The 23,513-nt window shown below is 41.6% G+C and overlaps 1 protein-coding gene across 1 annotated transcript in view; it reads right to left on the reverse strand.

The window, feature by feature from the left end:
• Positions 1-2,524: 2,524 nt before the first annotated feature.
• The window catches only part of LOC137070417 (nucleus accumbens-associated protein 2), a 43,476-nt gene continuing 22,487 nt past the window's right edge, over positions 2,525-23,513 (reverse strand). Inside the window, 6 exon segments of the mRNA XM_067437535.1 lie at positions 2,525-3,225; positions 4,940-5,037; positions 5,748-5,853; positions 7,426-7,596; positions 12,596-12,740; positions 12,742-13,316. Coding sequence (XP_067293636.1) covers positions 2,768-3,225; positions 4,940-5,037; positions 5,748-5,853; positions 7,426-7,596; positions 12,596-12,740; positions 12,742-13,299 — 1,536 coding nt within the window. The 5' untranslated portion in view covers positions 13,300-13,316 and the 3' untranslated portion in view covers positions 2,525-2,767.

The raw sequence follows: 23,513 nt of genomic DNA on the forward strand, positions 1-23,513 counted from the left end.
TCTGTGGGCGTGTTTGCGTGGGCGGAAAGCCCTTATATGGAGATCTGTGGGCGTGTTTGCGTGGGCAGAAAGCCCTTATATGGAGATGTGTGGGCATGTTTGTTTGCACGGAAAGCCCTTGTATGGAAATGGGTTGTGCAGAAAGCCCTTATATGGAGATGTGTGGTCATGTTTGTGTGAGTGGAAAGCCCTTATATGAAGATGTGTGGGTGTGTTTGCGTGGGCGGAAAGCCCTTATATGGAAATGAGTTGGGCGGAAAGCCCTTGTGTGGAGATGGGATGGGCGTGTTTGTGTGTGCGGAAAGCCTTAAATGGATATGTGTGTGTGTGTGTGTGTGTGTTTTATGCAAATGACTAACCTTGTGCACGCGGTCGCTCGTTTAGAATACTCCACATTCATTAACATCAGAACTAGGTTAAGAACAAATTCATGTGCGTACAAACGCTTTGTGAATCAGGCGGAGATCTGTGTTCAGAGTTCTGTGCGTACAAATACAAAGGAATCCACACAATTATTAGTGAATGAGACCCAGCGCTTTTAAAGTGAGAATATTTTTGCATCATTAAATATTTAAGAAGTTACTCTACTGGTCAAAAGCTTGGAATACATCGATTTTTAAGAAGTATTTCTTATCAATATTCTCATTTTTGTGAAAACGGTGATACACCAGAATTCAAAATTTTGAAAGTAAGGATTCATTTAATTGAGCAAGAGTGACTGAAGAGACATTAGATTTCATCATCATAAAGAAAAAGGTTCGAGTTACTGACTAAAACGGGTTATTTGTTGTTAATAGATAAGATTCATCAACAATAGTTTCTTGCCACATAATTTACACTTTTAAATACATTCTAGGGGGGAAAAAAGTTTAGATGCACACCGACATCAAGAATCAGCGTATGAATCTCAACAATGGTGACATACTTAATGCTACAATGCATGCTGGGAGTTTTGTACTGTGGTGGCTTAGTAGAGTTGGAGCTAAACTCTGCCGGAGAGCGGCTCTCTAGGACCGGACTTGCCAACCCCTGGTCACTAATCAATGATTCAAATACAGCACTCTAGAAATAAATATGAAAAAAGTACCGGATTTACAGTAGTGGCCAAAAGTGATCGAAATCACTCTTTATTCAAGTATTATTAAAAATGTGTTTTGTAATCATATCGCTTGGAGTCAGTTGTTTTATTAGTAATAATAATTGCATACCAAGAAATGATGAACACATTTAACAACAAGCAAGAGACAACCATTGAAAATATTAATAACTGATTATGTTGTAAGCAATCTACACATATTTTTGGCATTTTGGTAGAGATAAATACCTTGAAGTTTAGTGTTTTGATTAAATATTTTATGAGTATTTTGATAGTGTAGGGTCAATAAAAACAAATATCCTCTCCAGATATCAATTTTGGCCACTACTGTATATATTTCTAATTATATTCATATTTTTTATATTAGATTAATAATAATTACAATATAATGGGGCTTAACTGACATAAATAATGGGAATGTTACTTTAAGTTTACACTGCAAAAAATGCTCTTTTTATATAGTATCTTTTTCTTTTTTCCTTGTTCTTGTAATATCTAAATATTCTTAAATCAAGATGCATTAACTAGATAAGTAAAATGACATGATATTTTTTTCTGGTTTTCTGCGGAAAAATGTCAAAATGAGGTGAGTTTTTGCTTAAAACGAGCTAAAATATTTGCCAGTGGCATGCGGAAAATAATCTTAGTTTGGGACGGAAACAAGAAACAAGATTATTTTCCTCACCCCATTGGCAGATCATTTTGTCTGTTTTAAGCAAAAACTCTCTTCATTTAGATTTTATTTTCAACAAAACAAGAAAAAATATCGTATGTGGTTTTACTGATCTAGTAAATGCATCTTGATTTAAGAATTGTTAGATATTTAGACTAGAAACAAGACAAAATGACTGAGTAAGAAGAGCTTTTTTTGCAGTGTATATGACCCATAATAATCATGTCAGTTATTTGTTGATGTTTTGTCAGGCTTCCATCATCAGTCGGACTATTCGTGCGGATGTAAACGCGAATGTTCAAAGCTTGATTTTCTTTCAGTCCTTGTGTTGTTCCTCTTGATTTTGGGGCGTGATGTGATCGGGCCATGCGAGATGAACTGCTATATTTAAGGCAAAGAGATCTCAAGAGCGAAACGTGCAGGACGTAATATAATGTTTCACAATGAAGGTCACCCGACCCATCCACTGCACTAAATGCTCTTCTTACTCAGTTATTTCGTCTTGTTTCTAGTCTAAATATCTAACAATTCTTAAATCAAGATGCATTTACTATAGAAGTAAAACCACATAAGATATTTTTCCAGGTTTTCTTAATAATAAAATCTAAATGAAGTGAGTTTTTGCTTAAAACAGGCAAAATGATCTGCCAATGGGGTGAGAAAAATAATCTTGTTTCTGATTGAAATCTTGTTTCCAAACAGAAATAAGATTATTTTTCTCACCCAGAAAACAAGCAAAAAGATCTTATGTCACTTTTCTAGTAAATGCATCTTGATTTAAGAATTTTTAGATATTTGGACTGGAAACAAGAATTTTTGTTTTGTTGCATTTTTTGCAGTGTGACTTCCGCTCTCCGGAGAAAACCACTATCCAGATGGTTTTCAAACTTAAAATGCTAGTGTTTCCTCAGGAGCGATGCCTGTGTGTGTTTGGCGAGTTTTCCCTTCAGCATGTATTCACACGGTGGATATGAACTGAAAGGTGGAGTCTAGAACGCTCACTGCCCGTTTATTCTTAGGCCGTCTGCAAACTCCTCCTCCTGCTGCTCAGGGGGCGTGACCACAGAGGCCCCGCCCTCAACTCCAGGCTTGACTGGCTCCGCCTCCAGCGTTCCCTCAGCGCTGTCAGTCTGGGCTTCTTCCTCCTCCTCATCCTCCTCCTCGCCATGGAGATTCGGGAAAGTTCTGCCGGATTCTTTGCGCTCGGCGTATAGCCGCTGCTCCAAATTCAGGCCTGAGGGAAGCAGGTTCTTGAAATCTGGCTCGAAGGGCAGCTGAACACCCACCAAATTCACGGCCGCGGCCGAGTTCTGATAGACCTCCATCCCATCCGGAAGCATGGACTGAATCTTGGGAAGCCAGCGTTTGCGAACTCGGCGCGCGTTGGTGCACATATCTGCGGCGATGACGTTCATCTCGCTTTCCTTAAAGTTGGGCGCGAAGTTCTGACAGTAAACTGAAAGAAAGAACGTTATTAGAAGAAAACATCACAAGGGATCTTTAACATAACGAGTCATGGAGTGATTTGGTTTAAAGGGATAGTTCACCCAAAAATGAGCCCCATATGTAGGTGTGTTTGTCTCTTCAGGAGAACACAAATTAAGATTTTTAACTCAACCGTTGCTCGTATCCGCTTGTTAAGTCGTGACGTAAGAAACGCCGTTTCTGGGTCCAAGCCTCAACTCGTTTCACTTGAGAATGCCATCGACGCCGTTTATGAGCGCTATTTATTCATATTAAACATCAAACATTTAAAAAAGTTTACCATTTTAAATACTTACAGTCTACACAACAGTCTCTGTGCTCATAGGGTCACATACATTAATATTTTAACGATTTAAAAAAGATAAATCACTGTCTGGCCATCTAGAATTTTGGTATGGAGAAAAAGGTTATGATTATATCTTTTTTTGTAGTACTACACCACATTGTGTGTGTATATTAGCACCGTTTGTAGTTTTTCTTGTGGTATAAGAGCGTTTGGACCCGGAAGTGATGCCGCGCGACGTCAGCCTTAACATAATGCATGTCAATGGGGTGTGTTTCTATGAGAGTAAAAAACACACAGACATACGAATCCATATAAAACCTTGAGGCTCGTGGAGACACACTGATGTCTGAAGACACGAAACGATCGCTTTCTGCCAGAAACACAACAGTATTTGTGTTATTTTATACCTCATATCAGACGAATCTCATCTAGTGTTCCCATCGCCATTACTTCCGCCAAAGAAGGTCAAAATACCGGAGTGATCATAGATATATTTACACAGAGGCCTCATTAGACCGATCCGCACAGGCACTAATGAGGCATCTATGTGAATATAGTAATGGCGCTGGGAATGTAAGTATATCTATAATCGCGCCGATATTTTGACCTTCTTCTGCGGAAGTAATGGCGATGGGAACACTAGATGAGATTCGTCTGATATGAGATATAAAATAACACAAATACTGTTGTGTTTCTGGCAGAAAGCGATCGTTTCGTGTCTTCAGACATCAGTGTGTCTCCACAAGCCTCAGGGTTTAATATGGACCCGTATGTCTGTGTGTTTTTTACTCTCATAGAAACACACCCCATTGACATGCATTATACGAGCAGCGGCTGAGTTAAACATCTTCATTTGAAGATTAAGATTAATAGACAGATAAACATCTCATTTTGGGGGAAACTATTTCATTAACGTTCTTTTAAAATGAACACAAAAGGTTTCCTCAAAAGAATAACTTATCACAGTCTAGTGAAATGGACCACAATGCAAAAAATGCTTTTCTTACTTACTAAACAATACTAAACATGAGTATTTACTAGACAAGCAAAAGTAATTGTCTTGTTTTTAGGAAAAAATAACTCAAATGAAGAGAGTTTTTGCCTTAAATAAGCAAAATAATCTGCCAATGGGGTGAGAAAAATAATCTTGTTTTCTGTTTGAATTAAGATTATTTTTCTCACCCCATTGGCAGATTATTTATCTTATTTTAAGCAAAAACTCTCTTCATTTGAGTTATTTTTCCCAAAATAAGACAATCATTTGTATTTGTCTAGTAAATGCTTCTTAATGTAAGATTTGTTAGATATTTTGACTAGAAACACGACAAAAATACTGAGTAAGAAAAGCATTTTTTGCAGTGCGTGGATCATGATTGATGAAATATGGAGCGTAACATACGTTTGACAGCGTTTAGGACTCGACTGTCCAGCGGTTTTCTGCTGGGGTCGCTGGTTGAAGAGCGGATCCCCGTCCCACAGCTGTTTGCTAACGTGTTTCTGTGGACAACAGACAGAAAGCCAGGAGAAAACACACTGTTAGGATTACAATGTCGCGTGCAGCTCTTTATTTGGCTTTACTCTGTTAGATGCAAATTCAAATATGTAATAATTATAATGTTTTGAGTAATGGTTGTATTAAGCTACACTGCAAAAAATGCTCTTCTTATTTAGTATTTGTGTCTCGTTTCCAGTCCAAATATCCACATATTATTCAATCAAGGTGCATTTACTAGATCAGTAAAATGACATAAGATATTTTTTCTTGTTTTCTGGGGACAAATATCAAAATGAAGAGAGTTTTTGCTTAAAACAGGCACGATGATCTGCCAATGGGGTGAGAAAAATAATCTTGTTTCTGTTCAGAAACAAGATTTCAATCAGAAATAAGATTATTTTTCTCACCCCATTGGCAGATCATTTTGCCTGTTTTAAGCAAAAACTCACTTCATTTAGATTTTATTTACAACAAAAAAAGAAAAAATATCTCATGTTGTTTAACTTGTCTAATAAATGCATCTTGATTTAAGAATTGTTAGATATTTAGACTGGAAACAAGACTAAATTACTGAGTAAGAAGAGCTTTTTCTGCAGTGTATGGATGAATTAACATTGATGAGAACTATTTCATGTACAGTAGCATGAACGAGTAGCAGTCGAGTAATTTGAGTATTGTTTTGATAAGAAATCAATAGTCGTGCAACCCCTACCTGTCAAAGAAGGTGGCGAGGAGCCTCCGCAGCAACACCTTGTGTTTGACGCCGGCACAAAGATGGCAGTTCATCAGCTGACCTCTGGTCATGAACACACTCGTGCCTGAACACAACATCACTGCATCCATCAGAGAGCCAAGAACAGCAGGAACGGCATTAATGATTTAACTCATCATGGGCGGTGGAACCACTGTGTGTGTGTGTGGGACCCGCCCACTTTTCATGACCAATGATATTTGACCCACTGACTTTTATCGTCTCTAATTCAGCACGTCTGTTTACCTAAACCCCTAACTGATAAACACTTATTATTAAAGGGGGGGTGAGACACTCAGTTTCAGTCAATCTCATGTCAATCTTGAGTACCTATAGAGTAGTATTGCATCCTTCATATCTCCGAAAAGTCTTTAGTTTTATTATATTTATAAAAGAAATATGGGCTGTACCGAGTCTTTCCGGAAAAAAACGAGCGCCTGGAGGCGTATCGTGTGGGCGGAGCTAAAGAATGACGAGGCGTATCGTGTGGGCGGAGCTAAAGAATGACGAGGCGTATCGTGTGGGCGGAGCTAAAGAATGACGAATGCGCGCAAAGCGGTGACGTCCTCAAGCGTGGAGAAACCCATGGCTATCTCAGCTAATAGATATATGATCCAGAATCAGATCCGGAGGCTGAAATAAACTGAACAGGAGAAGCAGCAGCAGCAGGACGTCCGTCTCTGTGGTATGGACTGTATTTAGTGGCCTGTCAACATTTGTGTGTGTTTACTCGCAGTTTATGAGGACATGATTCGGTTTATGGACTATTGTATGCGACTAAACCTTAGCAGTAGCAAGCAAAACGGTTTTGCACGTCAGACTAGTGTAACGTTATACAGAGAACAGCAATGGAGTCCGTTAGCGCATTTGAATGACGAAGCACGCGATCGTGTCGTTAACTGATGTTTACTCACGCGACGATAGCCGACAGCACAGACATCTGAAGCAGTTTAACTCACCGGCTGCTTCCAAAGCAGGACCGAACCTTTATCGCTGGGACCGCTCCGTCAAAAACACACTTCTTTGGTATGATTTGGTGAAGTCCTGACAGCAGTGACCGTGGAGATCCACTTTGAGACGCGACTGAAGCGATGTTGTGAAGCTTCCCGTCATTTCTGCGTTCAAATCGGTTCAAATGCAGCGCTGCCTTCCCAGAATGCTGTGCTGAAGCGTTGAAGTCGCTCGACGTCACCCAGAGGAATAAAGTGGAGCGTGGCGCGGACTATAACGACAGAAGTGTTCACGGACGACTGGATCTGCAGCTGAGAGTGTGTATGGGCGTGCATTTCCTCTCTCGCTCTAGTCACGCGCGCGCACCCTACCGGGAGAAGAGCCCGTACGGCCCATACAAGGACCTTCCGCTCTATTAACGTCAAGTCGACCCATACTCGAAAAAAACTCTCTGAAACTTGTGAGAAACCGGAAGGAGTATTTTTAACACAGAAATACTCCATCAAACGTCCAACATTAGTGTCTGAAACTTTGTCTATGTTTAGGATGGGAATCCAAGTCTTTAACAGTGGAAAGCTCAGTATGCAGGAAACAGCATTTCACCGCCCCTTTAAACACATTAGACATTATAGTACTTTTGATGCATTACTTGTTACATTACAGTAAGGAAATGAGTGATTTCACCAACCTCCCACTAGCTCAAGCTTCTCTCCGGGGTCTCCTTCGGTGTATAGTTTGGGATGGCAGCGATAGCCGATCTGACTGATGAGACTGGCCGGCAGCGCCACCAGATCCCGGCGGATCAGCACACAGGACCGGTTCTCCAGCGACACCGGCATGACCGCCATCTCAGGCTTCTCTGCCAATGGAAGAGAACGAGTGGTGTAAGGTTGTGTCTGTCGAATTAGACCATCTTTTAAAATCCCTTCTAAGGGTTTCAGGCTCTGTTCTGCACACTAGTCAACATAATGTTTGTTTTTTACTTTAACTCGTTTAAATAATTGAAATTTTGAAAGCTGTACACTTAATGGCTGCTGAAAACTCAGCTTTGCACCACAGAAATAAATTACATTTAAAATATATTACAAAAGAAGACTTATTTATTTTAAAGCATAATAATATGTGACCCTGGAGCTCAACACCAGTCATAATCTCTCCGGTATATCTGTGGCAATAGCCAACAATACATGTTACATAAAATTCTCTTCCGCGTTTGTGTTCAATCCTCAAATAAAGATTCAAACGGTTATGAGTCAGTGAATTGATCAATGATTCGGATCGCTTGTCAAACTGCTGAAATCACGTGACTTTGGCGATCCGAATCATGAATCGATTCACTGACTCATAACCGTTTGAATCTTTATTTGAGGATTGAACACAAACGCGGAAGAGAAGCCAATGCTGAATAAAGTCGTAGTTTTTGTTATTTTTGGACCCAAATGTATTTTGGATGCTTCAAGAGACTCTAATTAACCCACTGATGTCTCATATGGACTACTGTGATGATGTTTTTATTCCCTTTCTGGACATGGACAGTATAGTGTGCATACACTTGCATACGCTTTCGGACTAAATATAAAATATCTTAAACTGTGTGTGAAGATGAACGGAGGTCTTACGGGTGTGGAGCGACATTAGGGAGAGGAGTTAATGACAGACATTTCATTATTGGCTGAACTCACCCTTTAAGACTTGTTTTGTTGTCCATGGTCACATATTTTACAGTTTTGACTGTATTTTTGATCAAATAAGAGCAGGTGTGCAGAAGAAACTTCTTTCAAAAACATTAAAAACTTTGAATTTCAAGCTTTTGACCAACAGTGCACGAGATTCAACTGGACAACTAACACTTTTGTTAACATTAGATATCATGAACTAACAATGATCAGCATTTCTTAATCTAAATGTCAACCTCGGTACATTATTAAAACTGTTAACATTTATTACTGCACTGTGAACCAACATGAACATATTTATTAATGAACTGAAAGAATCCAAAATAATCAAAGATATTTTGATATTTTTCTTTGAACAAAGACATTTGTTTTACTGTGTTTCACCCCCCTCTCTCTTATCAGTGGGGCTGTTTGGGATTCCTAAAGACAAAGAGATGTTGAGGGCCTGTAGGCCAAATGGTGCCACACCTGTAGTACAGTGGGGGAAGTCTGGTCTGACTGGTCAGTTTGAATGTCTCAGGGTTTCAGTCACATGGTCAAGGGATGTATAAAAGAAGATTGCAACTGTTGCTCGAGGTCTTTTCTTTTCTCTGGGGCTTCTTCCTCTGAGGTCCTGCCTTTTCTCTGGGTCTTCTTCCTCTGAAGGTCTCTCTCTTTTTCTCTGGGGGTCTCTGTCCTCTGACGCTGTCTTTTTCTCTGGCTGTCTCTTCTAGGGCCTTCTTTGGCTCTTCTCTTTTTCTCTCTCTTTCTATCTTTCTATCTCTCTCTATCTCTCCCTATCTCTCAGGTAACATTCTACACATGCTGGGTACGATTAATGGTATAAGTTTTCTCATCTCATTCATCTATTTTGTAACTATTTTAAGTGTAACCATAACCGGATTTTGTCATTAAATTCTTTCAATTATAAATGATTTGCTAACTAGTTTTGGTTTGGTATTGACTTTGAAGTGCTCCCTATTGCAATACAATATAGTCACATTAAAGCAACGCTCTCCCACATATTTTGCTATTGTAACTGCGCTTATTTCCGTCGTTGGTATAAGTTGCAGTGGGTGGTTATAGACAAGAAATGTACAGTTTTCTACCATCACGCTGATAACGTTTCTTTAGTCGTTCGGCAACCCTGCAGTCAGAACCACCGTAGGCGATCCACCCTTACAGAACCTTAGCAAAAGTTCATAAATAAATGCTGTAAAATATATTGCTCATTGTTCGTTAATGCATTAACTGATAACACGAGAGCTTGAAGTGTTGCCAAATGATTTACAGTGACTTTATTCAGGGAAAGATCTGCTCATTAATCTAAACTCAATAAAGCTCTGCTTTCCATTTGTCCTTCAGGCCTTAAACTGACACTGAGTGATTGGGTTGTTATATTCCAGTGATTGGGTTGTTATATTCCAATGATTGGGTTGTTTTACCCCAGTGATTGGATTGTTATATTCCAGTGATTGGGTTGTTTAACCCCAGTGGTTGGGTTGTTTTACCCCAGTGATTGGATTGTTATATTCCAGTGATTGGGTTGTTTTACCACAGTGGTTGGGTTGTTTTACCCCAGTGATTGGATTGTTATATTCCAGTGATTGGGTTGTTTTACCACAGTGGTTGGGTTGTTATATTCCAGTGATTGGGTTCTTTTACCCCAGAAGTTGGGTTGTTTTACCCCAGTGGTTAGGTTTTTTTTACCCCAGTGGTTAGGTTGTTTTTTTTACCCTTAGAGGTTGGGTTGTTTTACCCCAGAAGTTGGGTTGTTTTACCCCAGTGGTTAGGTTGTTTTATCCCAGAGGTTGGGTAGTTTTACCCCAGAGGTTGGGTTGTTTTACCCCAGAGGTTGGGTTGTTTTACCCCAGTGGTTAGGTTGTTTTATCCCAGAGGTTGGGTAGTTTTACCCCAGAGGTTGGGTTGTTTTACCCCCAGAGGTTGGTTGTTTTACCCCAGAAGTTGGGTTGTTTTACCCCAGTGGTTAGGTTGTTTTATCCCAGAGGTTGGGTAGTTTTACCCCAGAGGTTGGGTTGTTTTACGCCAGAGGTTGGGTTGTTTTACCCCAGAGGTTGGGTTGTTTTATCCCAGAGGTTGGGTTGTTTTACCCCAGAGGTTGGGTTGTTTTATCCCAGAGGTTGGGTTGTTTTACCCCAGAGGTTGGGTTGTTTTATCCCAGTGGTTGGGTTGTTTTACCCCAGTGACTTGGTTCTTTTACCCCAGTGATTTAATTATTTTACCCCAGTGATTTGATTCTTTTACCCCAGTGATTTGATTCTTTTATCCCAGTGGTTGGGTTGTTTTACCCCAGTGATTTGGTTCTTTTACCCCAGTGATTTGATTCTTTTACCCCAGTGATTGGGTTGTTTTATCCCAGTGATTGGTTTGTTTTACCCCAGTGATTTGATTCTTTTACCCCAGTGGTTGGGTTGTTTTACCCCAGTGATTTGATTCTTTTACCCCAGTGATTTGATTCTTTTACCCCAGTGGTTGGGTTGTTTTACCCCAGTGATTTGATTCTTTTACCCCAGTGATTTGATTCTTTTACCCCAGTGGTTGGGTTGTTTTACCCCAGTGATTTGATTCTTTTACCCCAGTGGTTGGGTTGTTTTACCCCAGTGATTTGGTTCTTTTACCCCAGTGATTTGATTCTTTTACCCCAGTGGTTGGGTTGTTTTACCCCAGTGATTTGATTCTTTTACCCCAGTGGTTGGGTTGTTTTACCCCAGTGATTTGATTCTTTTACCCCAGTGATTTGATTCTTTTATCCCAGTGATTTGGTTCTTTTACCCCAATTATTTGGTTCTTTTACCCCAGTGATTTGATTCTTTTACCCCAGTGGTTGGGTTGTTTTACCCCAGTGATTTGATTCTTTTACCCCAGTGATTTGATTCTTTTACCCCAGTGGTTGGGTTGTTTTACCCCAGTGATTTGATTCTTTTACCCCAGTGATTTGATTCTTTTATCCCAGTGATTTGATTCTTTTATCCCAGTGATTTGGTTCTTTTATCCCAGTGATTTGGTTCTTTTACCCCAGTGATTTAATTATTTTACCCCAGTGATTTGATTCTTTTACCCCAGTGATTTGATTCTTTTACCCCAGTGGTTGGGTTGTTTTATCCCAGTGATTTGGTTCTTTTATCCCAGTGATTTGGTTCTTTTACCCCAGTGATTTAATTATTTTACCCCAGTGATTTGATTCTTTTACCCCAGTGATTTGATTCTTTTATCCCAGTGGTTGGGTTGTTTTACCCAGTGATTTGGTTCTTTTACCCCAGTGATTTGATTCTTTTACCCCAGTGATTGGGTTGTTTTATCCCAGTGATTGGGTTGTTTTACCCCAGTGATTTGATTCTTTTACCCCAGTGGTTGGGTTGTTTTACCCCAGTGGTTGGGTTGTTTTACCCCAGTGATTTGATTCTTTTACCCCAGTGATTTGATTCTTTTACCCCAGTGGTTGGGTTGTTTTACCCCAGTGATTTGGTTCTTTTACCCCAGTGATTTGATTCTTTTACCCCAGTGGTTGGGTTGTTTTACCCCAGTGATTTGATTCTTTTACCCCAGTGATTTGATTCTTTTACCCCAGTGGTTGGGTTGTTTTACCCCAGTGATTTGATTCTTTTACCCCAGTGATTTGATTCTTTTATCCCAGTGATTTGGTTCTTTTACCCCAATGATTTGGTTCTTTTACCCCAGTGATTTGATTCTTTTACCCCAGTGGTTGGGTTGTTTTACCCCAGTGATGTGATTCTTTTACCCCAGTGATTTGATTCTTTTACCCCAGTGGTTGGGTTGTTTTACCCCAGTGATTTGATTCTTTTACCCCAGTGATTTGATTCTTTTACCCCAGTGATTTGGTTCTTTTACCCCAGTGATTTGATTCTTTTACCCCAGTGGTTGGGGTTGTTTTACCCCAGTGATTTGGTTCTTTTACACCAGTGGTTGGGCTGTTTTACCCCAGTGGTTGGGTTGTTTTATCCCAGTGGTTGGGTTGTTTTATCCCAGTGATTTGGTTGTTTTACCCAGTGGATGGGTTGTTTTACCCCAGTGATTAGGTTCTTTTACCCCAGTGATTAGGTTCTTTTACCCCAGTGGTTGAGTTGTTTTACCCAAGTGGTTGGGTTGTTTTCCCCCAGTGGGTGGTTGGGTTGTTTTACCCCAGTGGTTGGGTTGTTAGAGCGGGACAAATGCTGGATTTACCTCCGTACGGGTTGGCGGAGCGTCCGCACAGATGGCTGTATGTCTCCTCCGCGTCGAACGGCTCTTCCTCGAACTCCTCGTCCTCATTCTGTACGATGTTGGGCTGTCTGTGGGTCGGGAGGCTGGAGGCTCCGGGGCTGGAGCGCTTCTCCAGAATATGCTCCGAAGAGCGAAGCGCCACGGCTCATGCGCTTCACCGCCGGCTCCTCTAGTTTAATCCTGCGGGACGGCAGCGAGGGTGACCAAACTGGCACCAGAGGGTTGTGGCTGGGACTCTGCGGGCCTGAATTAGGCTCGTCCATGGCGGCTGTGGCTGAATCGCAGTGCGGAGAGCTGGCCTTGAACATCAGGTCCATTCCTCGCTCCACAATATGCTGGATTTGCAGATATCCGGCTGTGTACATCACCACAAGCTGCTCACTGGCCGCCATAGTCAGCTTTCCGGTGTAGCAGAAGCCTAGAATCTGCTGAAAACAGGCCGGCGTGACCGAGGACGGAAGCTCAAACTGAGCTTTGCTGCTTCCACTAAACAGGTCTCGGAAGTACAGGCTGCTGGCCGCCAATACCGCACGATGGGCCTTAAACGCCTGACCCTTCACCAAAATGGACACGTCGCAGTATTGGCCCTGCAGGCGCTGCTCGTTCAGAGAGCCCAGGACCATGCTGCCGAAATTAGGGATCTCCATGTGGAGCATCTGGGACATGACGGCGAGAGGATCATCTGGAGGAGACAGAGACGGGTTAGACCATCACTCGAGACATTTGGACATGAGCGAGTCCCCAAAAACAACACTTCTCATGTTTAACTTAAAGGATTAGTTCCCCCAGAAATTCCTCCTCCACACACACACACACACACACACCCTAAACCTACCCATCACAGGAAACACAAGGACAAGGATTTCAGATATTGCCATCTTTGTGGGGACATTTTGTCCCCATAACATAGGGTTTACCAGCCCACACACACACACACACACACACACACACACACACACACACACACACACACACACCACAGCATCAACAGTGACCCCATACACTGAAGTTCCGCTCTTGAGAAACAAAAGCACATTTACAGGAACAACTGAAACACAGCGTCTGTCCTTCACACACTCACAGAGACTTCTGTATGAGAGAGAGAGAGAGAGAGAGAGAGAGAGAGAGAGAGAGAGAGAGAGAGAGAGAGAGAGAGAGAGAGAGAGAGAGAGAGAGAGAGAGAGAGAGAGAGAGAGAGAGAGAGAGAGAGAGAGAGAGAGAGAGAGAGAGAGAGCGAGAGAGAGAGAGAGAGAGAGGGGAAAGTCATTTCAGGACAGAAGCAGTAAATAAAAGCACCATCAAACACACACACACACACACACACACACACACTATTTCAATGTAGGCAAATCATGTTGTCCTGGAAAGACATGCGTATAATTTTCATGTCATTTGCTGATGTTTCATGAGCTTCTGCACTCATTGTAAAACACAAAAGCATCACAATATGAATATGAAACAACTAATTAATGCAATAACTCACGTCTGCCAGAGCAAGGGTTATTATAGAAGAAACTTATTTTATTTCAGCTAGTAGCCAGTCATTATTATTTAGTGTTGGGGGGGGGGGATGGAATTATATATATATATGCTGCATTTATTTAATCAAAAATGCAGTAAAAAATGTAATACAGTGAAATATTATTCTGATGTCACTAATCACTCTCATATTAGGATTTGATGCTCAACAAACATTTATGATTATTATCAGTGTTAAAAACAGTTTTGCTGCTCATGGTGCTGCTTCATTTTTGCGGAAACCACCATACCATTCAAACATTTGTGGTCAAATTAAAAAAGAGAGAAATTAATAGTTTTGTTGATCAGACATAGACTACATTAAATTGATCACAAGTGATATTTTTAATATTACAAAAGATAATAATTTATTTAATAAATGCTGTCCATTGAACCTTCTCATCAAAGAATCCTGAAAAATAAAATGCATCATGGTTTCCACAACATTTTTAAGCAGCACAACTGTTTTCAACACAGATAATAATCATAATTGTTTCTTGATTATGAAATCCTCCTATGAGAGTGATTAGTGAAGGATCATGTGACTCTGAGGACTGGAGTAATGATGATAAACTCAGCTTTGATCACAGGAATAAATCACACTTTACTATATTCACATAGAAAAAGGCTGCTTTCATTTGTAATGGTATCTCACAATATTACTGTTTTAACTGTATTTTTGATTAAATAAATGCAGCTTTGATGAGCAGAAGATAAACATTTCAAAAGCTGTCAGTTAGCACTGCATTATTCATATGATATACAGTATTGTTCAAAATGATAGCAGTACAATGTGACTAACCAGAATAATCAAGGTTTTTAGTATATTTTTGGCAAACAAGTTACCAGTAGGTTCAGTAGATTCTCAGAAAACAAACAAGACCCAGCATTCATGATATGCACGCTCTTAAGGCTGTGCAATTGGGCAATTAGTTGAAAGGGGTGTGTTCAAAAAAATAGCAGTGTGGCATTCAATCACTGAGGTCATCAATTTTGTGAAGAAACAGGTGTGAATCAGGTGGCCCCTATTTAAGGATGAAGCCAACACTTGTTGAACATGCATTTGAAAGCTGAGGAAAATGGGTCGTTCAAGACATTGTTCAGAAGAACAGCGTACTTTGATTAAAAAGTTGATTAGAGAGGGGAAAACCTATAAAGAGGTGCAAAAAATGATAGGCTGTTCAGCTAAAATGATCTCCAATGCCTTAAAATGGAGAGCAAAACCAGAGAGACGTGGAAGAAAACGGAAGACAACCATCAAAATGGATAGAAGAATAACCAGAATGGCAAAGGCTCAGCCAATGATCACCTCCAGGATGATCAAAGACAGTCTGGAGTTACCTGTAAGTACTGTGACAGTTAGAAGACGTCTGTGTGAAGCTAATCTATTTTCAAGAATCCCCCGCAAAGTCCCTCTGTTAAAAAAAAGGCATGTGCAGAAGAGGTTACAATTTGCCAAAGAACACATCAACTGGCCTAAAGAGAAATGGAGGAACATTTTGTGGACTGATGAGAGTAAAATTGTTCTTTTTGGGTCCAAGGGCCACAGGCAGTTTGTGAGACGACCCCCAAACTCTGAATTCAAGCCACAGTACACAGTGAAGACAGTGAAGCATGGAGGTGCAAGCATCATGATATGGGCATGTTTCTCCTACTATGGTGTTGGGCCTATTTATCGCATACCAGGGATCATGGATCAGTTTGCATATGTTAAAATACTTGAAGAGGTCATGTTGCCCTATGCTGAAGAGGACATGCCCTTGAAACGGTTGTAAAAATAATGCGCGGACTTTCAAAGCTATGACAGAAACGACTTTCGACTTCGAGGACCTTGATAGAAATGTAGTGGAGTAAAGAGGACGATATTTGTCTTTCAGATGGAGTGAAGTTAAAGTCAGAAGTTTACAGAAAAATAATACTCCAGTAAAGCACAGAGACTCAAACAGTGAACTTCAGTACAGGACTCGAGTAAATGAGCTGAGGGACTGTCCAGCTCTGGCAATTATTATTATTATATTTATCATCGTTGCGTTTATTGAAGCGCTTCTGATGCTCCTGCAGTGTAATGTGAGCGAGCTGTGGTCAGAGAGTCAAACGTGGCCATCCTGAGCTGGACTGACCCGGAGTGACCACAGCAGGCCAGAGAATGCAAATCAGGACACCGGAGACGGCACACAAAACAAGCCAGACCGGCTCAAACATCAGCGCTGATCTCCACAGATGTGAGCAAAGAATCCTCAAACCTCACTACATACGTCATGTAGCATGTGGGAGTGTGTGTGTGTGTGAGATAGAGAGAGAGAGTGAGTGAGTGAGTGAGCGTGCGAGCGTGCGAGCGTGCGACCTTGTAATCCCTACGTTATGGGGACAAAATGTCAATCAAAAGATGGCAATATCCGAAATCCTTGTCCTTGTGGGGACATTTTTAGGTCCCCATGAGGAGAACATCTTATAAATCACACAGAAGGAGTTTTTCTGAGAAAGTAAAAATGCAGAATGTTTCCTGTGATGGGTAGGTTTAGGGGCAGTGTGTGTATGTGTGTGTGTGTGTGTGTGTGTGTGTGTGTGTGTGTGTGTGATGGGTAGGTTTAGGGGCTGTGTGTGTGTGTGTGTGTGTGTGATGAGTAGGTTTAGGGGCAGTGTGTGTGTGATGGGTAGGTTTAGGGGCAGTGTGTGTATGTGTGTGTGTGTGTGTGTGTGTGTGTGTGTGTGTGTGTGTGTGTGTGTGTGTGTGTGTGTGTGATGGGTAGGTTTAGGGGCAGTGTGTGTGTGTGTGTGTGTGTGTGTGTGTGTGTGTGTGTGTGTGTGTGTGTGTGTGTGTGTGTGTGTGTGTGATGGGTAGGTTTAGGGGCAGGGGCAGTGCGTGTGTGTGTGTGTGTGTGTGTGTGATGGGTAGGTTTAGGGGCAGTGTGTGTGTGTGTGTGATGGGTAGGTTTAGGGGCAGTGTGTGTGTGTGTGATGGGTAGGTTTAGGGGCAGTGTGTGTGTGTGTGATGGGTAGGTTTAGGGGCAGGGGTAGTGTAGGGGGATAGGATGTCCAGTTTGTACAGTATGAAATCCATTACGCCTATGGAAAGTCCCCATAAAACATGCAAACACGACATGTGTGTGCGTGTATGTGTGCGTGTGTGTGTGTGTGTGTGTGTGTGTGTCTGTGTGTGATGGGAAGGGGGATAAAATATACAGTTTATACAGTATAAAAAACATTACACCAATGGAATGTCCCCATAAAACATGGAAACACTACGTGTGTGTGTGTGTGTGTGTGTGTGTGTGTGTGTGTGTGTGTGTGTGTGTGTGTGAGAGAGAGAGTGTGTGTCTGTGAGAGAGAAAGATAGTGTGTGTGATAGAGAGAAAGTATATGTGTGTTTGAGTGTGCATGTATGAGAGTGTATTTGTGTGTGTGTGTGTGAGTGTGTGTGTGTGTTTGAGAGTGTATGTGCGTGTGTGAGAGTGTGTCTGTGTGCGTGTGAGTGTGTATGTTTGTTTTTGAGAGTGTGTATTGGTGCGTGAGAGTGTGTATGTGTGCGTGTGAGAGTGTATATGTGCGTGTGTGAGAGTGTGTATGTTCGTTTTTGAGTGTGTTTGTGTTTGTGTGTGTGAGAGTGTGTATGTGCGTGTGAGAGTGTGAGAGTGTGTATGTGCATGTGTGAGTGTGTATGTGCGTGTGAGAGTGTATATGTGCAAGTGTGAGTGTGTGTATGTGCAAGTGTAAAAGTGTGTATGTGCGTGTGAGTGTGTGTGTATGTGTGTGTGAGTGTGTGTGTGTGATTGTATGTGTGTTTGTGAGAGTGTGTATGTGCGTGTGAGTGTGCATGTAAATGTTTGTGAGTGTGTGTGTGTGAGAGTGTGTGTGTGTGTGTGTGTGTGTGTGAGTGTGTATGTGCAAGTGTGTAAGTGTGTTGACGTGTGAGAGTGTGTATGTGCGTGCGAGTGTATGTTTGTGTGAGAGTGTCTAAATTTGTGTGTGTTGAAGAGGACGGCTGTTCACGCGGCTCACGCTGCAATGCAGTGCCCTCCCCACACACACACACACATGTACGTGCAGGAATAATGCAGAGTCAGACACGCTAAATATAGACTTTGCACATCTTTGATAAGGAACGTACAGACATGAACCCTATAAACCCGCAGCGATCCTCAGCCAGAACTGGCCCATAATGCACTGCTGCAGACAGAAAACTCCTCAGCCGAGAGATATGGCTCTGTCAGGATTAAGTGTGTGTATATACTGTATATATGTGTGTGTGTGTGTGTGTGTGTGTGTGTGTGTGTGTGTGTGTGTGTGTGTGTGTGTGTGTGTGTGTCTGCTGGTGCTCGCCGACCCTGAAAGATCTGCTTTATAAATATTCAAACACTGCAGTCGAGTATGTCTAAGAGCACAGACAGACACAACACATCCAGCTCCCCGGCAACAGGCCAGCCAATCAGAGCGCAGCGTGAGGAACGTACACAACCCAAAACTCATTCTGCAGAACTTTAACTTATTTCATCGGAGCCGCTGCCAGAGCAACATCTGCGGTGTTCATTCAGTCAAACCACATGCATTAAAGCAACTAACACTACAATAAAAATAATATATTTATATGGAATAACACTGATGATCTCTTCATCACGGCTCCTGTTAGTGGGTGGGATATATTAGGCAGCAAGTGAACATTTTGTCCTCAGAGTTGATGTGTGTGAAGCAGGAGAAATGGGCAAGCGTAAGGATTTGAGCGAGTTTGGCCAGATTGTGACGGCTAGACGACTGGGTCAGAGCATCTCCAAAACTGCAGCTCTTGTGGGCTGTTCCCGGTCTGCAGTGGTCAGTATCTATCAAAAGTGCTCCAAGGAAGGACCAGTGGAGAACCGGCCACAGGGTCATGGGCGGCCAAGGCTCATTGATGCACGTGGGGAGCGAAGGCTGGCCCGTGGGGTCCGATCAAACAGACGAGCTACTGGAGCTCAAACTGCTCCAGAAGTTAATGCTGGTTCTGATAGAAAGCTGTCAGAATACACAGAGCAGCTCAGTTTGAGGCGTATGGGGCGGCATAGGGTGACCTCTGACCCCTGACCCCACCGAAAGCACCAACAGTGGCACGTGAGCATCAGAACTGGACCACGGAGCAATGGAAGAAGGTGGCCTGGTCTGAGGAATCACGTGTTCTTTTACATCACGTGGATGGCCGGGTGTGTGTGTGTGTGTGTGGCTTACCTGGGGAACACATGGCCCCAGGATGCACTATGGGAAGAAGGCGAGCCGGCGGAGGCAGTGTGATGCTTTGGCCAATGTTCTGCTGGGAAACCTTGGGTCCTCCATCCATGTGGATGTTACTTTGACACGCTCCACCTACCTAAGCATTGCTGAGACCATGTTCAGCCTTTGATGGAAACGGTATTCTGGTGGCTGTGGCTCTTCCAGCAGGATAATGCTCCTGACACAAAGCACAAATGCTTCAGGAATGGTTTGAGGAGCACAACAACCAGTTTGAGGCGTCGACTCGGCCTCCAAATTCCCCAGATCTCAATCCAATCGAGCATCTGTGGGATGAGCTGAACAAACAAGTCCGATCCATGGACTTAAAGGATCTGCTGCTAACATCTTGGTGCCAGATACCACAGCACACCTTCTAGTGGAGTCCATGCCTCGGTGGGTCAGCAGTTATTATTTATTATACACACATCTTCATGCACATTACATCTTTGGCGGCCAATGGAGAATGTCTTTAAGAGTCTCTGTCATGACCAGAGCCTGAGATGAGTTTAAGGCACACATATGGCCTGATACAATGTGTGTGTTGTGTTGTGTGTCAGTGTGTGTTGTGTTGTGTCCGTGTGTGTTGTGTTGTGTGCCAGTGTGTGTTGTGTGTCAGTGTGTGTTGTGTTGTGTTGTGTGTGTGTGTGTGTGTGTGTGTGTGTGTGTGTGTGTGTGTGTGTGTGTGTGTGTGAGGATTACATGTCAGAGACATGGCGAAGAGGAGTTATTTTAACACAGGAATGCACACGCGTGTTCTCCGCCGAGAGCGTGTTGACTGAAGTGTTCTCTGGAGTCAGAATGATCTACACATCTATTTTTATCTATTTTAACATGCTGTTCCTTTGGTCGGAATATAAACGCAAACCCTTGTGTGCGGACCCAGAGAAAGCTGGACATTACAATGGCGGCGTCATTTCTGGTTGCCAGAGACTGGTTGAGGAGATTCCCCCTTCCATGTAAAGCGCTTTGAGTGCCTAGAAAAGCGCTATATAAATGTAACAAATTACAAATTATAATAATTTCTAAGATAATGTGTGCACTCATATTGCGAACGGGAGAAAAGTGCAGCATGAATATGGTGGAATAAGCCCCGCCTTCTAAATTAAAGAGCCAATCAGCAGTTAGTGAGGTCACCCTGTCACTGCAGCTGCCGTGGTTCTGAGTGAGTCACTCTCACACACACACACACACACACACACACACACACACACACACACACACACACACACACACACACACACACACACACACACACACACACACACACACACACACACACACAAATCTAATTCTGTTGCAATATTGTCCTGTTTAACACTGTGAAGCTGCTTCGAAACAATCGTCTCTGTAAAAGCGTGATATAAATAAAGCTGACTTGACTTGATTTGACTGACCAGAGACGGGCATTATGCAAATTAACTACAGTGTGTGAGAGCGGGGCAAAAGAGACACTGTTCAGCCAATCAGGACTAGAGGAGGGCATTATGCAAATTAACTACAGTGTGTGAGAGCGGGGCAAAAGAGACACTGTTCAGCCAATCAGGACCAGAGACGGGCATTATGCAAATTAACTACAGTGTGTGAGAGCGGGGCAAAAGAGACACTGTTCAGCCAATCAGGACTAGAGGAGGGCATTATGCAAATTAACTACAGTGTGTGAGAGCGGGGCAAAAGAGACACTGTTCAGCCAATCAGGACTAGAGGAGGGCATTATGCAAATTAACTACAGTGTGTGAGAGCGGGGCAAAAGAGACACTGTTCAGCCAATCAGGACCAGAGACTGGCATTATGCAAATTAACTACAGTGTGTGAGGGCGGGGCAAAGAGAAAGTGTTCAGCCAATCACAACCAGAGACTGGAATTATGCTAATTAGCTACAAACCTACACAGACTCGTCTCAGTTCCGAATCGCTTCTTTCTTTCTTTCTTTTTTTATATCGTGCACTTTGATCTGAAACTTTGCAGAGCTTTTATATTATTTCACAAACAGCTCTATAACACACTGCAAAGGCAATATTTAAACTTAAAGGATTAGATTACTTCAAAATGAAACTTTCCGACGTAATGACATCATACGCCGTGAAGAAGAACGACACTGAAGTTGAGCATTTGAAGTTAAAAAGTGTATAAATGTGTATTTATTGCAGTAAACGTGTGATGGTTAGTCTGGATCATCAGAGTCTCTGAAGCTCTTCCTCATTGATCTGGACCTTCAGCCGTCGGCTCCCATTGAAGGCCATTATGAGGAGAAAATCCTGGAATGTTTTCCTCAAAAACCTTCATTTCATCAAAAAAGAAAGACGTGAACATCTGGGATGAGACCGGGGTGAGGAAATGATCAGGAAATTTCCATTCTGAAGTGAACTAATCCTTTAATCCCACAGTATTAAGGCAAGCCCGTCTCATGAACGACTGTAAAACTTAATCCTGAGTCTTGACTAAAGCATCGGTAATGATGTTAGTCAGTGATGAAGAATGCGCTGCAGTGAACACACACACACACACACACACGTTTGTTTTTGTGACATATGGGGACATTCCATAGGCGTAATGGTTTTTATACTGTACAAACCGTATTGTCTATCCCCTTACACTGCCCCTAAACCTACCCATCTCACACACACACACACACTGCCCCTAAACCTACCCATCACAGGAAACATTCTGCATTTTTACTTTCTCATAAAAACTCCTCCTGTGTGATTTATAAGCCTTTTGTAAAGTGGGGCCATGGGTAATGTCCTCATATTTCACCCTCTCCTGTAATACCTGTGTCATACCCATGGCATTATACACATTTGTGTCCTGATATGTCACAAAAACATGCCCACACACACCATCTAATCAGAACGCTGGAAACACTGACCAAACCATGTCCATCACACACTGAACACACACACAGATTAAGCTCAGTGTGTGAGTGAAATATTAGAGTAAAACTCTCTGTTGCTAACTACACACACCAGTCCATGTCTAACAGCTCAAACAGACACAATAAAAACTCTCTCTCTCTGTGTGTGTGTGTGTGTGTGTGTGTGTGTGTGTGTGTGTGTGTGTGTGTGTGTGTGTGTGTGTGTGTGTGTGTGTGTGTGTGTGTGTTTTGACATGAAGCATTGGCCCTGGGCTAAAAATGACACCAAAAATGATCAAAACACCCCCAAATCCAAGATTATACACATAAACAACACATTATGTGTGAACAACAAATGAGTGAAAAGTGTTGATGGCAGCATTATATTTAGATCTGCTCACGTTGCATGAACCTTTCATATTCCCAGTTTTAAACATCTGAATATGACATGCTTTAACCCAAACACAAAAACATATTTGCCTTATATTAAATCAACATTAATCATCATTATTACGATGTCACCAATTATTTTTGTCCTAATATTGCAAATCGGTGTGAAGGAGTTATAATACTTTAGATAAACTAAGATAAATTACATTCATTTATTTTATTATTTGTTTGTTTATTACTTTTTAACGCTGTGTTAATACAAAGGCTATTTTCAGGATCGATATCATAATTCAAAAGATATTAAATAATTATATACAAATAATTTAAGCTAGAAAATCTAAAATACATTCAGGTGAAACATTCCAAAATATTCCATTTAAACATGTTTATGAATAAAAACTCTTTATAGCAATCTTTTGTTCATGTTAGAGATGCACTGATATGACGATTTTGGGCGATAACTGATAATTCTATATATTTAAAAGCCAATAACCGATATATTGGCCGATAATCAATAATTCTTTCTATTTGAAAGCCAATGATTGATATATTGGCTGATAACTAATAATTCTTTATATTTGGAAGCCCATAACCAATATATTAGATAATAACGATAATTCTTTATATTCAAAAGCCGATAAACGATATATTGGCCGATAACCGATAATTATTTATATTTGGAAGCCGATAACCAAAATATATAGTATAATAATGATAATTCGTTATATTCGAAAGCCGATAAACGATATATTGGTCGATAACAATAATTTTTTTATATTTGAAAGCTGATAACCGATATATTGGCCGATAACCGAAAATTCTTTATATTTGAAAGCTGATAACCGATATATTGGATAATAACAATAATTCTTTATATTTGAA

Source organism: Pseudorasbora parva, chromosome 3, assembly GCF_024679245.1.
Source record: "Pseudorasbora parva isolate DD20220531a chromosome 3, ASM2467924v1, whole genome shotgun sequence".
NCBI classification, from domain to species: Eukaryota; Metazoa; Chordata; class Actinopteri; order Cypriniformes; family Gobionidae; genus Pseudorasbora; species Pseudorasbora parva.